The sequence below is a fragment of the Bos grunniens genome, chromosome 24, assembly GCF_055505025.1.
Source record: "Bos grunniens cultivar Pamir isolate PY7600 chromosome 24, Bosgru_T2T1.0, whole genome shotgun sequence".
In the NCBI taxonomy this organism is placed as follows: domain Eukaryota; kingdom Metazoa; phylum Chordata; class Mammalia; order Artiodactyla; family Bovidae; genus Bos; species Bos grunniens.
Window position 1 is genome coordinate 49894428 of NC_141188.1, and position 13042 is coordinate 49907469.

At 52.3% G+C, this 13042-nt stretch overlaps 1 protein-coding gene across 13 annotated transcripts in view; it reads left to right on the forward strand.

The window, feature by feature from the left end:
• Positions 1–13042, forward strand: part of CTIF (cap binding complex dependent translation initiation factor) — a 322983-nt gene that overhangs the window by 114898 nt on the left and 195043 nt on the right. For 12 of the 13 annotated variants that reach the window (XM_086372398.1, XM_086372394.1, XM_086372402.1 and 9 more), the window contains 2 exons: positions 4287–4360; positions 5408–5512. In XM_086372398.1, coding sequence (XP_086228524.1) covers positions 4287–4360; positions 5408–5512 — 179 coding nt within the window. Of the gene's footprint in view, positions 1–921; positions 1084–4286; positions 4361–5407; positions 5513–13042 lie in introns of those variants that run through there. The other variant, XM_086372406.1, reaches the window with a different exon arrangement.

Sequence of the window (13042 nt, forward strand, 5' to 3'; positions counted from 1 at the left end):
CGGACAGAAAAGCCTGACGTGCTGTAGTCCATGGGATTGCAAAGAGTCGGATACGACTGAGCAACTGAACTGAACTGACTGGAGGGTTCTCCTCCCCGTGAGATGCGTGCAGTCCCAGGTGTAGCTGTGGCTTCCCCTCACTTTTTCATGGTTGTTCTCTCTCCATCCTATGTTCCTCCTTCTTTCAGGGCCTCAGATCTCAGGACGGTCACTCCATCTCGACATCCTAACCTGTGAATCAGTCTTTCAGGCACAGAGACAGCAGGGCCTCTGCCTCTCAGGCTGGAGTCTCTTCCACCAGTTGGCAGGCATCGGAGGTGGACCTACTGTGCCCAGCTTGGCCACTGTGGGGGAACAAGAACAGAAGGCAGGTGCAGTCCAGGAGCTTGAAAGGTAGTTGGGGTCACGGATGAACCATGAGGACATGACATCAAGTGAAGTAAGCCAATCACAAAAAAGACAAATAGTGTATGTTACACTTGTGTGAGGTATTTAGAGTCATCAAAATCACAGACAGAAAATAGAGTGGCTGCCAGGGTCCCTTTCCCCAGGGGAGGGGAAAATGGGGAGTTATCGTTCAGTGGATAGACTTCCAGTTTTTCAAGATGAAAGGAGTTACGGGGATGGGTGGTGCTGATGGTTGCAGGATGTTATAAATATATTTAGTACCACTGAACTGTGCACTTAAAGTGGCTAAGGTGGTAGATTTTACATTATGTGCATTCGGCCACAATAAAAATGTTTTGGGAAAAAATCTTACTTGGGGAGATCTAACATTCTATGGGTGTAAGCGAGTGATGACAGAACAGTGGTCCACTCCAAGGAAGCCGAATTTGTAAGACCATCCTGGAGGAAGGCGTGAGCGTCACTCTGGGTGTCGTCTCAGACGTGTGCTTTGGAAGCAGGGTTGGGTTTATTTGATTTTTTTTTTTTTTTTTGACCTTTGCTTTAGAAGTCATTTGGAAATGCCACACTTACTGATAATTATCTCTGAGGCCTGGGAAGGGTGTCGTGAGCAAGCCAGTTGACGTCTCAGGAGGATGGAGGCTGTCCTCGTGTGGGGGTTGATTAATATTAATAGAGGTGAGTCGCTCCAGCCGCCTGCGGTGTCAAAGCTGCATTTGAAGCGAGCAGGGCACTAGGAGTTGGGGTGGGTGGGGTGACAAGGCAGCTCACAGAAGGACAGGAGGGACTGATGCTGGAGCACAAGGGGCCACCTAATTAGAGGATGTAAATCAGGCCACAGTTGATTGGTGACGTCTGCCACTGGTGGGAGAGGGGTGATCTCAGCACAGGTGCCCGTGAGGAGCCACCCACAGCCACTGGCCCTTCACGATCAAGTATCTTTTTATTCGAGTACGAGGAATCTGAAGTCCAAAATGGTGACGTAACTTCACTGAGGTCACAGGGGTCATTGTGGCAAGAGGAGAAGGCGTGTGTGAGGAAGACGGTGAAAGTCTCTTGAAGGGTATGAATAACGGTGGTGGCTGGGTGGGGTGGGGACACGATGCAACCCGTGGGCGGCGCCTCGTAGGCCCTGACCAGGACTGAGGGGGTGATGTGGGGGCCGCTGACTCACCCGCCTGGGGGCCCTTGACACACTGCTGCTCCCTGTGCAAACCCAGAAGGCCTTCAGGTCACCCGGAACACCTCACCGTGTCCTGCCAGGGCCCCTTTCCACCCCCGGCCGCCTTTTCCAGGGTGACTGCGCCCCTCCTTTTCCCTCTCTCACCTGACCCCCCGAACCCTGACTCAGGGAGCCCCTCTCTGTTCCTCGGGAAAGTTGCCCGTGCCTTGGCCCCCCTGTGGCAGCTCGAATCAGTGAGTAGTTATCATGTGTGTGTCATCCCCTGCCGTTCTTCGCCGGCAAGGCCTGGGAAACACCTTTGTGTTTTCAGCGCCTGCCCAGGCCCAAGCCCGGGGAAAGATCTCAAAGGAAGATTTCCTGGTGCATGAGCTTGTGGATATGAAAGTGACAAGTCTTGGGATAAATCATCATAAAAATAAAGCTGGGGATTCTACCAGGAATCCAACCAGAATGTCACAGCACCCAGAGAAGGAGCATCCAGTTCAGTGGATTTTCACTAACTGGACACACTCTGGAAAGCAGCAGCTAGATTGAGAACAGAAGTTACCAGCCCCCAGGGCGCCCTGAGGCCCTTTTCCAGTTACTGTCCAAATTCCGTCTCCGTACATTAGTGTGCCTGTTCTTGAACTTTATATAAAATTGAGTCAGCGAGCTGGTGCTCTTGTGTCTAGGTTCCTTTATTCCACTCTGCGTTTGTGGGCTTTATTTCTGTTGTGTATTGTTTTAGTCTGTTTATTCTCACTGCTATGTCATATTCCAGGACATGAATACACCACGACTGATCTGTTTCACCTGTTGCTAGTCATTCCAGTGGTCTCCAGTCAGTAGCTGTTATGAATGAGGCAGTGCTGTATTCTGTGCTGTAAATGACTTCTGAACATCTGTGCACATTTCGGCTGTGTTTGTACCTGGGAGTGGAGTCCTGGGTTATAAGGCATGCACACAGTCAGCTTCAGGAGAGGTGGAAGTATTGTTTTTAAAGTGTGGTGATGGAAAATGGACTGTGGGGGTCATGATGTTACCGAGCCAAACTTGGGTCTGCTTTACTAAAACCAATGTACTGATTCTGGGTTGTGGTGAAGCCAGGTGAAGTGAAGTGAAAGTTGCTCAGTCGTGTCCAACTCTTTGCTACCCCATGGACTATGTAGCTATGCAGTCCATGGAATTCTCCAGGCCAGAATACTGGAGTGGGTAGCCTTTCCCTTCTCCAGGGATCAAACCCAGGTCTCCTGCATTGCAGGTGGATTCTTTACCAACTGATATCAGGGAAGCAAAGTGATGAAGCAGAGTGCAGCGTTTATTACGGTTGCCAAGCAAGGAGTCCAGGCGAGCTAGTGCTTAAAAGTCCCAACATCCCCATAGGCCTTCAGGGAAAGGATTCTAAAGACGGGGTGAGGGAGGGGGGTTGAGGGGTGTGGGATCAGCTCAAAGACATTCTTCTGATTGGTTGGTGGTGAGGTAATTGGGCGTCAGCATCACCAGCCTTCTGGTTCCAGCCCATCTGGAATCTCCGTGCTTGTGGTCAACATGCAGTTAACATCTTCCACCTGGTGGGAGTGAAGTGCCTGCAGAGCAGCTCAAAGGACATGATTCAGAATATTATCTATAGACCTTGAGGAAGAACTAAAGGTCCTAGCATTTTTTTTTAATGGCTAAACTATTATTATTTTGTCTTGCTTGTGCATTTTCTCATTTCTCTGATTAAATTTACTCTTTGGAACTCGGGAAAGGCCTAGGAGGCTAAAGTCTTTCTACAGACAAGAGGCAGGGGGAGGAACATAGGAGGGGGTTGGGCCTGTTCTGGGAAGGCCCCATAGGGTCCTGCTCAGTTTCAAAGAGGGACAGTGGCATCTGGAGTGAAGACAGGGAACTGGCAAACTTGTGGCAGAGACCATCAGCCAAGGGGCAGATCGCAGAAGCTGGGTCATGTCTGCGGGATGAATCACATAGGGAACATCAGAGGATAAAGACCAGAGTGTTAGAAAAGTTCCTTTGCTGGAATTGTTGGTCCATAGGGGCTTCTTGGGCTTCCCTAGTGGCTCAGCAGTGAAGAATCCACTTAAGATCAAGGAGATGTGGATCTGATCCCTTGGTCAAGAAGATCCTCCGGAGAAGAAAATGGCAACCCACTCCAGTATTCTTGCTTGGAGAATCCCATGGACAGAGGAGCCTGGTGGGCTACAGTCCCTGGGGTTGCAAGAATCGGACACGACTGAAGCAACTAAACCACCACTGCCTTGGGGGCTTCTTGATGCCGCCTGATTTCGGGGTGTGGGGCTTAATTCCAAAGGAAGTCAGCCTCTCAACAGACCTTCCTGTGTGCCGGGCTCCACAGAGTCCCTGCCTGGGGAGACGCCCCACCATCACACTGGCAGTGCTGGAGGCAGCTCATCAGTGCAGAGGCTTTGAGGAGAGAGCCATGGGCTGGTGCGGCAGAGCCCTGGGGTGCCCTGAACCCGACCACACAGCTCTGCCAAACACTGTCGAAGTGAGGGCCTGTGCCTGGGGGAGGCCAGGGTCCCCCTGACTCATACACACTGCATACACTTGCCGGGACCCTTCAGCGGCCCCCTCTAATGTCCAGGCTGCTCAAGGGGATAGGGCTCTGCCATCCTCTCTGGGATTGGGCCTTCTGCCCACTTGTTCCGTGTCCTGCCTGGGCAAATAACACCTCCCTTTCATCCTCCGTGTCTTCCAGAATGGCAGCAAAGACACCTCTCTGGACATGCTGGGCACAGATATCTGGGCTGCCAACACCTTCGATTCCTTCAGGTGAGCCCCCCTTCCTCTTGTTGTGTGTGTGGCTCCAGCTGGGACCCCGGCTTCCTGGTCCTTATTCCCTAGGGACCCTTTGGGGGCCAAGTTCATGTTGAGAGTTCATTGTCCTAGAAGTGGAGCCGGGTGAAGTAGAGAGGATGAAGCTGGAGGAAGGAGGTGAGAGAGAGAAGGAAGGAGACAACTGGGGTGGGGTCCAAGGGAAGGAGAGGAGGAGACGAGAAGAGAAGATGCAGAGAAGAGTGTGAAAGGGAGAGACAGATGCCACCAGTCCGACCCCAGGGAGAGGGGGTGGGGGTGCTGGGGAGGTGGAGGACAGAGGAGAGCGGCAGCCGGTGCACGTTAGACAAACTGGGGTGGAGCAGGGGCTGCCCCAGAGAGAGGGCCAGAGGGAAGGAAGGACCGTCAGTGCTTCCAGCTCTTGGAGGTTTCTGATGGGCCATGCTGCAGGGGCAGGCGTTGGCCAGACTTCATGAGGACGTGGGCTCGGTGCCCCTGAAGGGTTTGCTGATGAGCACTTGTCATGGTGTCTGTCCCTTTTGGGAGTGACAGCTCAGGCCACGGATGGCCCTTTAGCTCAGCTGTGCCCCCGGCCCCGGAGCTGGTCAACTCTGGGTGTGCTCCAGGAGCACCTGGCTCTGACTTGCTCAGCATGGAAACGCCATCGGTCTCCCCCCAAGACCGGCACTCGGGGGACTTGGCCCCCTGCTTCCCCACTGACAGACTGAACCTCAGACCTTCCGGTGTTTTAGGGGGACCGCTGAGAGCGGGGGTCAGGCCCACACTTGTGTGTTTTATAGGCATCCATTATCTCAGAGCAGGGTTAAAGAAGGGGAAGGCTTCGTAGGCAGGCCCCTGCCCCATGATCCGTGAGCACAGGGCTGACGTGCCAGGCTTCGTTCCAAGCCTGTGGGCCGGTGGGCGCCTCCCCTTCCTGCCCACCCCTTTCTGAGCTGCTTCCCTGCCTGGCGCCTCCCCCAGCGTGTCCCCCGGGGCGTTTTATCTCCATCACTAACGGGACTCGTCCCCTTTCTCTCCCTCTAGTGGTGCCACCTGGGACCTGCAGCCTGAAAAGCTGGACTTCACCCAGTTCCACCGGAAGCTTCGACACACGCCCAAGCAGCCCCTGCCACACATCGACCGAGAAGGGTAAGCGGCAGCCAGGGGCTCTCACAGAGCAGCCAGTGAGGCAGGGGACAGCTGTGTCCCTCCGGGAGCTGGGGCGGTGGATGGCCTTTCCCTGGCAGGCTGATGCCCAGAGAGGCTCACTGGCTCAGACCTGCGCATTCACTGGCCTCTCCCTGGAACCCCCACACCCTTCACTGCCCAGCCCCCGTGAGCCATACTGCCCGCTCCCCTTCCTGACCTCTCACAGTGACCCTGCTTGGCCGTGGTCCAGCGCAGCGCTGAGACCCGCTGATGGAAGCCGAGATCGATGGGTCCACCCCCAGGGTCTCAGGTTCGGGAGGTCTGGGGGGTGGGGCCCAGAGGGCTTCCATGTCTAAGGAGCCCTCAGGAAATGCTGCTGCTGCTCCCCCAGGGGCCCCTGCTCTAAGAACCACTGTGGTCCCTGTTGCTTCTACTCGGTTGTCCCCTTCTTAGTTCATGCATCAGTGTTCACTTCCGCTTTGAAGGATGGTTTCAGGGACTTCCCGGGCAGTCCAGTGGTTAGGACTCTGTGCTTCCTCTGCAGGTGAAACAAGTTAGATCCCTGGTCCAGGACTTAAGATCCTGCATGCTGTATGTTTCGGTCAAAAAAAAGATGGTGTCAGGGCCTGGGCTGACTCTGGACAGGAAAGTGACTCCAGACAGACCTGAGGCGGGGGTGGGGGTGTATGAGACAGATGGCTGCTTTTCTTCCTTATTTTTAAAATAATTTTTGTTGTCGTTCCATCACTCAGTCGTGTCCGACTCTTTGCAACCCCATGGACTGTAGCACGCCAGGCTTCCCTCTCCTTCACCATCTCCCATAGCTTGCTCGAACTCATGTCCATTGAGTCAGTGATGCTGACTTAAAATTCACATAACATAATATTAACCCTTTGAAGGCATTCAACTCAGTGCCATTTAGTACATTGATAATGCTGTGTAACCACCACCTCTCTTGTTCCCAAACTAGATGGTAATCCTATGTTTGAACTTTCTGAGGAACAGCTAAACTGTTTTCCACAGCAGCTGAATATTTCACATTGCCAGCAGCAACACGCAGGGGATCCGATTTCTCCACGTCCTCACCAACACTTGCTCTTTTCCATTTTCTTTTTAAGTCTACTCATGGCTTTTTATTTTTTCCTTCCACTCCTTACCCATCCACTCTTGTCTCCCTGTCACTTAAGATCTAAATATAACTGACATTCTGGGCTACATTCCTGCATCTCACCTGTCCCGCTGCTAACTCTGCCCACCCCACCCACCTCCAGTGGTCACCCCACTCTTGGCAGTGGTCTCCCTGCAGTGTCAGTGACAAAACCTGGGAGGGAGACGCTCGCATCCTTATTTCAGAGATGAAACGCAGCTCAGAGACGCACAGTAACCTGCCCAGGAACAGAACCTTGATTTAAGTCCTTTTGATACCATCCCGTGTTCAGGCTCAAGGATACGAGAGTATCCTTGAATCGGCTTGATCCCTTTGAATTTTTATGTAAAATGACATGCATGTGCATATTTTGGGGGGCAGAGGCCCAGACACTCATATCAGACTTTCCCAGGGGACCCCGTCTTCTCGCCTGTCCTGCCCCTGCTTGTGTGGGTTCTATATGAACTTTTGGGATGGTTTTTGGGGATGGAGAGAGGAGATGCCCTTGAACACGGAGGCATCCTGTTAGGAGGAGATAGTGCCAAGCAGAGACCCAACCTCAGGGCTTCCTTGACCCTGCCTCACTCACACCCGTCCATCCGCTCACCTGCTCACCGTCCCCTGCGTCCTCCCCCTCGGCAGCACTGGGGCCAGTTTCCTCCTGAGCTACTGGACTGGGCAGGGCTGGGCCCTCCAGGCTTCTGAGTTTAGGAAAGCTAAGTTGCTCAGCTTAAGTTGGCTTAAAGCTCAACATTCAGAAAACTAAGATCATGGCATTCAGTCCCATCACTTCACGGCAAATAGATGGGGAAACAGTGGAAACAGTGTCAGACTTTATTTTGGGGGGCTCCAAAATCACTGCAGATGGTGATTGCAGCCATGAAATCAAAAGGCGCTTACTCCTTGGAAAGAAAATTATGACCAACCTAGACAGCATTTTAAAAAGCAGAGACATTACTTTGCCAACAAAGGTCCATCTAGTCAAGGCTATGGTTTTTCCAGTAGTCATGTATGGATGTGAGAGTTGGACTGTAAAGAAAGTTGAGCACCAAAGAATTGATGCTTTTGAAGTGTGGTGTTGGAGAAGACTCTTGAGAGTCCCTTGGACTGCAAGGAGATCCAAATAGTCCATCCTAAAGGAGAATAGTCCTGGGTGTTCATTGGAGGGACTGATGTTGAAGCTGAAACTCCAATACTTTGGCCACCTGATGCGAAGAGCTGACTCATTGGAAAAGTCCCTGATGCTGGGAAAGATTGAGGGCAGGAGAAGGGGATGACAGGATGAGATGGTTGGATGGCATCACTGACTCGATGGACATGAGTTTGGATAGGCTCTGGGAGTCGGTGATGGACAGGGAGGCCTGGGGTGCTACAGCTCGTGGGGTTACAAAGAGTCAGCACGACTGAGCGACTGAACTGAACTGACCTTTGCTCAGGTCAAGTTCAGGAGCTGGTTTTCTGCAGAAGTGATGCTCCTGCCTGCCCTGAAGTGGGGGCCGGTCGGAGCTTGCAGTGTGCCTTGGGAAAGGAAGGAGCAGTTTGCACCTCTGAAGCCTGGTCACAAGGCCGGCTGGGTCCCCAAATGGTGAGGAACACACAGAGTATACAATACAGTCCCTTCCCAGAAGTATTGTTGTCCACTCTACTGTTAAAAGGAGACATGAGCCCATTCGTAATTGAGACTGTGCGTACACGCTCAGAGTACACAGGTGCGAGTTAAATAAAGTAAATGCAGAGCGGGGCCGAGAAGCCAGCGGTGGAGGGGGGTTGATGCACAGTCTGGGGAAGGCTTCCAAGAGAGGTGGCGTTTCCCTGGACGTGCCCGTCTCTCCTCTTTCCCCTGGGAGCACATGGATGGTGAAACCACTGGGGAAACTGAGGCCCAGAGGACAGAAGTGATGACACTACCTCATGGACTGAGTCTGTCCAGTGGGGATCGAGTGGTGAAGTCAGGTTTTCCGAAGGTGTCTGCACCAGTTCATGCAAATTAACAGCCTAACAAAATACAGTTTGGCAGCAGTAACAAATGACTGTCCAGGGAGAGAAAGGTTCCCCTATTGCTGAGGGCCCTTGTCCCTTGTGGATCTGGAAGAACCGGCCACACCCACTCATCACCAGGCTTACTCAACTGGGAGGAGCGGCCCAGACTTGCTGACAATCTCCCCACCCTTCACCAGACACCTGGGGTGTGTGTGTGTGTGTGTGTGTGTGTGTGTGTGTGTGTGTGTGTGACACCTGGGGTGTGTGTATGTGTGTGACACCTGTTGTGTGTGTGTGTGTATGTGTGTGTGTGTGTGTGACACCTGGGGGGTGTGTGGGTGTGTGTGCATGCACGCTCTGTCATGTCCGACTCTCTTTGGCCCCATGTACTGTAGCCCACCAGGCTTCTCTGTCCATGGGATTTCCCAGGCAAGAATACTGGAGTGAGTTGCCATTTCCTCCTCAAGGGGATCTTCCCCACTCAGGGAGCGAACCGGCGTCTCCTGGGTCTCCTGCATTGGCAGGTGGATTCTTTACCACTGGCTCTCTGGCCAAATTCCATCTCTCTTGGGTTGCTGGAGAGTTTGGGTGCAGCGCCCCGTGGCCACCTTGTGGCTGAGCCAGGGGCTGCGTTGCCCCTTAGGGTCTGGCAGTACTGGGGATGCACTCGACATGCCCAGCCTCTGCAGCAGCCCTTGGAAGTAGGGTCCCACCCGGTTGCCAAGGCTTCCCGCAGCCTGCGTTTCCATGGAGGGACAGAAATCAGAGAAGGCTGTTGCCTTGGAAACCCTGTTGGCAGCAGTGACTCAGCTGGTCTGTAGCCACCTTAAGACCTCCTCCAACCTGCCTGGCCCTCCAGGGAGTTCTGAGCCCCAGACCTAGGGAGACAGCAGCCCTCCCTGCCCATCGGACCCTAGAGGCTGCTGAGGTGAGAATTAAAGGGCCAGGCAAGCTAGGCAAGTGTCTGAGGGGGACTGGAGTCAAAGATGCGGTCCCTGCGCACCTGACCTGGGGGTGGGGGGTCAGCCATTCCTGCCGGCCAGAGTGCCCGGTTCCCTCCTTCCGCGCTGCCAGGACTCAGGGAACACAGGTGACTGCGAGCAATCGGTGCCTTTGCGGGCCAGCATGTTTCTACCAGGCAGAGTTGTTAGCTGAGAGGCATGTTTCCAGACCTCTCTCCAGCTCTGCAGTCCTGCACCATCACCACTAGGGTGGGGCCGGAAGGGGCAAGAAAGTCCCCTTACACCCCTCTCCCACCCCAGCTGCACCGGCCGGAACCCGCGCTGTGCTTCCAGAGCGGGCCCTGCAATTCCTCTTGCCCCTGGGCCCCGCCCTTGCCCCCCACCCACCTCCCGCTAGAACCCGGACCTCCTTGCTGGCTGCGCGCGGTGTTTCCCTCCAGGCCTCCGCCTGGGACGTTCTCCCAGATGCTCTGCTGGGCCAGCTCCCCTCCCAGCTCCTCTCCCTCCGCCCCCGGCCGCTCTGGGTGCTGCTCCTCTGAGCTCCGCTGCTTTTCCTGCCGGCCTGTGACCCCGAGGGCCCAGCCCGAGACAGAGCCCCCAAGGACAGAAGCGTGTGTTGATGGGGGTGTCGACCATATCCCCCGCCCCGTCCCTCTGACCTCCCCCAAGCCCTGCTGGGTTTTGCAGCCGCCCCGCGGTTTCTCTTCCTTGGGGATCCAGGGCTCCTCAGTCTGTAGGACTTGATAACACGTATCTCGTGCTGCCCCCTGCTGGTGCTCAGGCTCAGCGCCCTCTTAGTCCGAGTTGAGGACTCCTTGGACCTGTGAGCCGTTTGAGGGCAGGAACCACGTGGGATTTATTTTCCACGACCCCAGGAAAGGTTGGCAGATCCCCAAACACAAGAGATGCTGTGAAAATATTTGATGAAATAAACTAATTGCTCTGAAATTTGAGAGTTGCATTAACTGCAGCTGGAAAATGCTGCCACCAGCCCATTGGGCAGCTCTTGCCACACCTGGGCTAATAATAATACGTTTCTCTGGTGGCTCAGTGGTAGTAAAGAACCTGCCTGCCAATACAGAAGGTTTGGGTTCGTTCCCTGGGTGGGGCAGATCTCCTGGGGAAGGAAATGGCAACCCACTCCAGTATCCTTACCTGGGAAATCCCATGGACAGAGGAGCTTGGTGGGCTACAGTCTACCAGGTTGCAAAGAGTCAGACACGACTTAGTGAAAAAACCACTGCAGAAGTAGTAACTAATACTCACTAGGCTCTGAGCACACACCAGTCCCATTGTAACTGCTTGCCGCCCATCATCTAAACTCGGCACAGTTTCAGGAGGTAAGAACTGTTATTATTTTCACTTCAAAGGATGATAAGCTTGCAGTAAAACTGAGTAACTTGAATGAGGCTGTGTTGGCTCTAGAATCTGTGCTGTTGTTAGACACTGCGCTGCTGCTCAGCCCCGGTGACGATAATAACAATGACAGAAATAGTGGTAGCAGTATTCCTAGTAGCACTAATATTTTTACCTTGTTATTTTATTATGATTTTACTTAATTATTGCCTGTATTTACTGTTACAATATATTCTGTACATGTTCATTTATAATAGTGTTTACTATATGCTGGGCACAGTTCTAAGCACTTCAGTATATTAACTAATTTGATCCTCCAACTGCCGTATGATGTTCAGTTCAGTTCAGTCGCTCAGTCGTGTCCGACTCTTTGCAACCCCGTGAATCTCAGCACGCCAGGCCTCCCTGTCCATCACCAACTCCCGGAGTTCACTCAGACTCACGTCCATCGAATCAGTGATGCCATCCAGCCATCTCATCCTCTGTCGTCCCCTTCTCCTCCTGCCCCCAATCCCTCCCAGCATCAGAGTCTTTTCCAATGAGTCAACTCTTCGCATGAGGTGGCCAAAGTACTGGAGTTTCAGCTTTAGTATCATTCCTTCCAAAGAAAGCCCAGGACTGATCTCCTTTAGAATGGACTGGTTGGATCTTCTTGTGGTCCAAGGGACTCTCAAGAGGCTTCTCCAACACCACAGTTCAAAAGCATCAATTCTTCGGCGCTCAGCTTTCTTCACAGTCCAACGCTCACATCTATACATGACTATTGGAAAAACCATAGCCTTGACTAGATGGACCTTTGTTGGTAAAGTAATGTCTCTGCTTTTGAATATGCTATCTAGGTTGGTCATAACTTTCCCTCCAAGGAGTAAGCATCTTTTAATTTCATGGCTGCAGTCACCATCTGCAGTGATTTTGGAGCCTAAAATATTAAAGTCAGCCACTGTTTCCACTGTTTCCCCATCTAGTTCCCATGAAGTGATGGGACCAGATGCCATGATCTTCGTTTTCTGAATGTTGAGCTTTAAGCCAACTTTGTCACTCTCCTCTTTCACTTTCATCAAGAGGCTTTTTAGTTCCTCTTCACTTTCTGCCATAAGGATGGTGTTATCTGCATATATGAGGTTATTGATATTTCTCCCAGCAGTCTTGATTCCAGCCTGTGTTTCTTCCAGCCCAGCGTTTCTCATGATGTACTCTGCATATAAGTTAAATAAGCAGAGTGACAATATACAGCCTTGATGTACTCCTTTTCCTATTTGGAACCAATCTGTTGTTCCATGCCCAGTTCTAACTGTTGCTTCCTGACTTGCATACAGATTTCTCAAGAGGCAGGTCAGGTGATCTGGTATTCCCATCTCTTTCAGAATTTTCCACAGTTTATTGTGACCCACACAGTCAAAAGCTTTGGCATAGTCAATAAAGCAGAAATAGATGTTTTTCTGGAACTCTCTTGCTTTTTCGATGATCTAGCAGATGTTGGCAATTTGATCTCTGGTTCCTCTGCCTTTTCTAAAACCAGCTTGAACATCTGGAAATTCACAGTTCAGGTATTGCTGAAGCCTGGCTTGGAGAATTTTGAGCATTACTAGCGTGCGAGATGAGTGCAATTGTGCGGTAGTTTGAGCATTCTTTGGCATTGCCTTTTTTTGGGATTGGAATGAAAACTGACCTTTTCCAGTCCTGTGGCCACTGCTGAGTTTTCCAAATTTGCTGGCATATTGAGTGCAGCACTTTCACAGCATCATCTTTCAGGATTTAGCAATTATCCCCATTTTACTAATGAGAAAACTTAGGTACAGAGAGAAACAGTGACTTGTGCAGCATCACCCAGTTAGTAAGCGATAAAAGGCTCCAACTCCTGAAGTCTGGTTCCAGAGTCTACACCTTTAAATATGGGGAAGACATGGACATATGCTAGTGAATCCGGGCCAGCACCTCTAGCCTGGAGGTATGCCCACCCACAGCAGATGTGCAGACAAAACGGGATTGCTGGACTGGCCCAGTAGCAGTCCCAGGAGGGAGGAAGCTGAATGGGGGCCTGTGTGACCTCAAGAAAGTTGCTTGGTCTCTCTGTTCAGTTGCTTT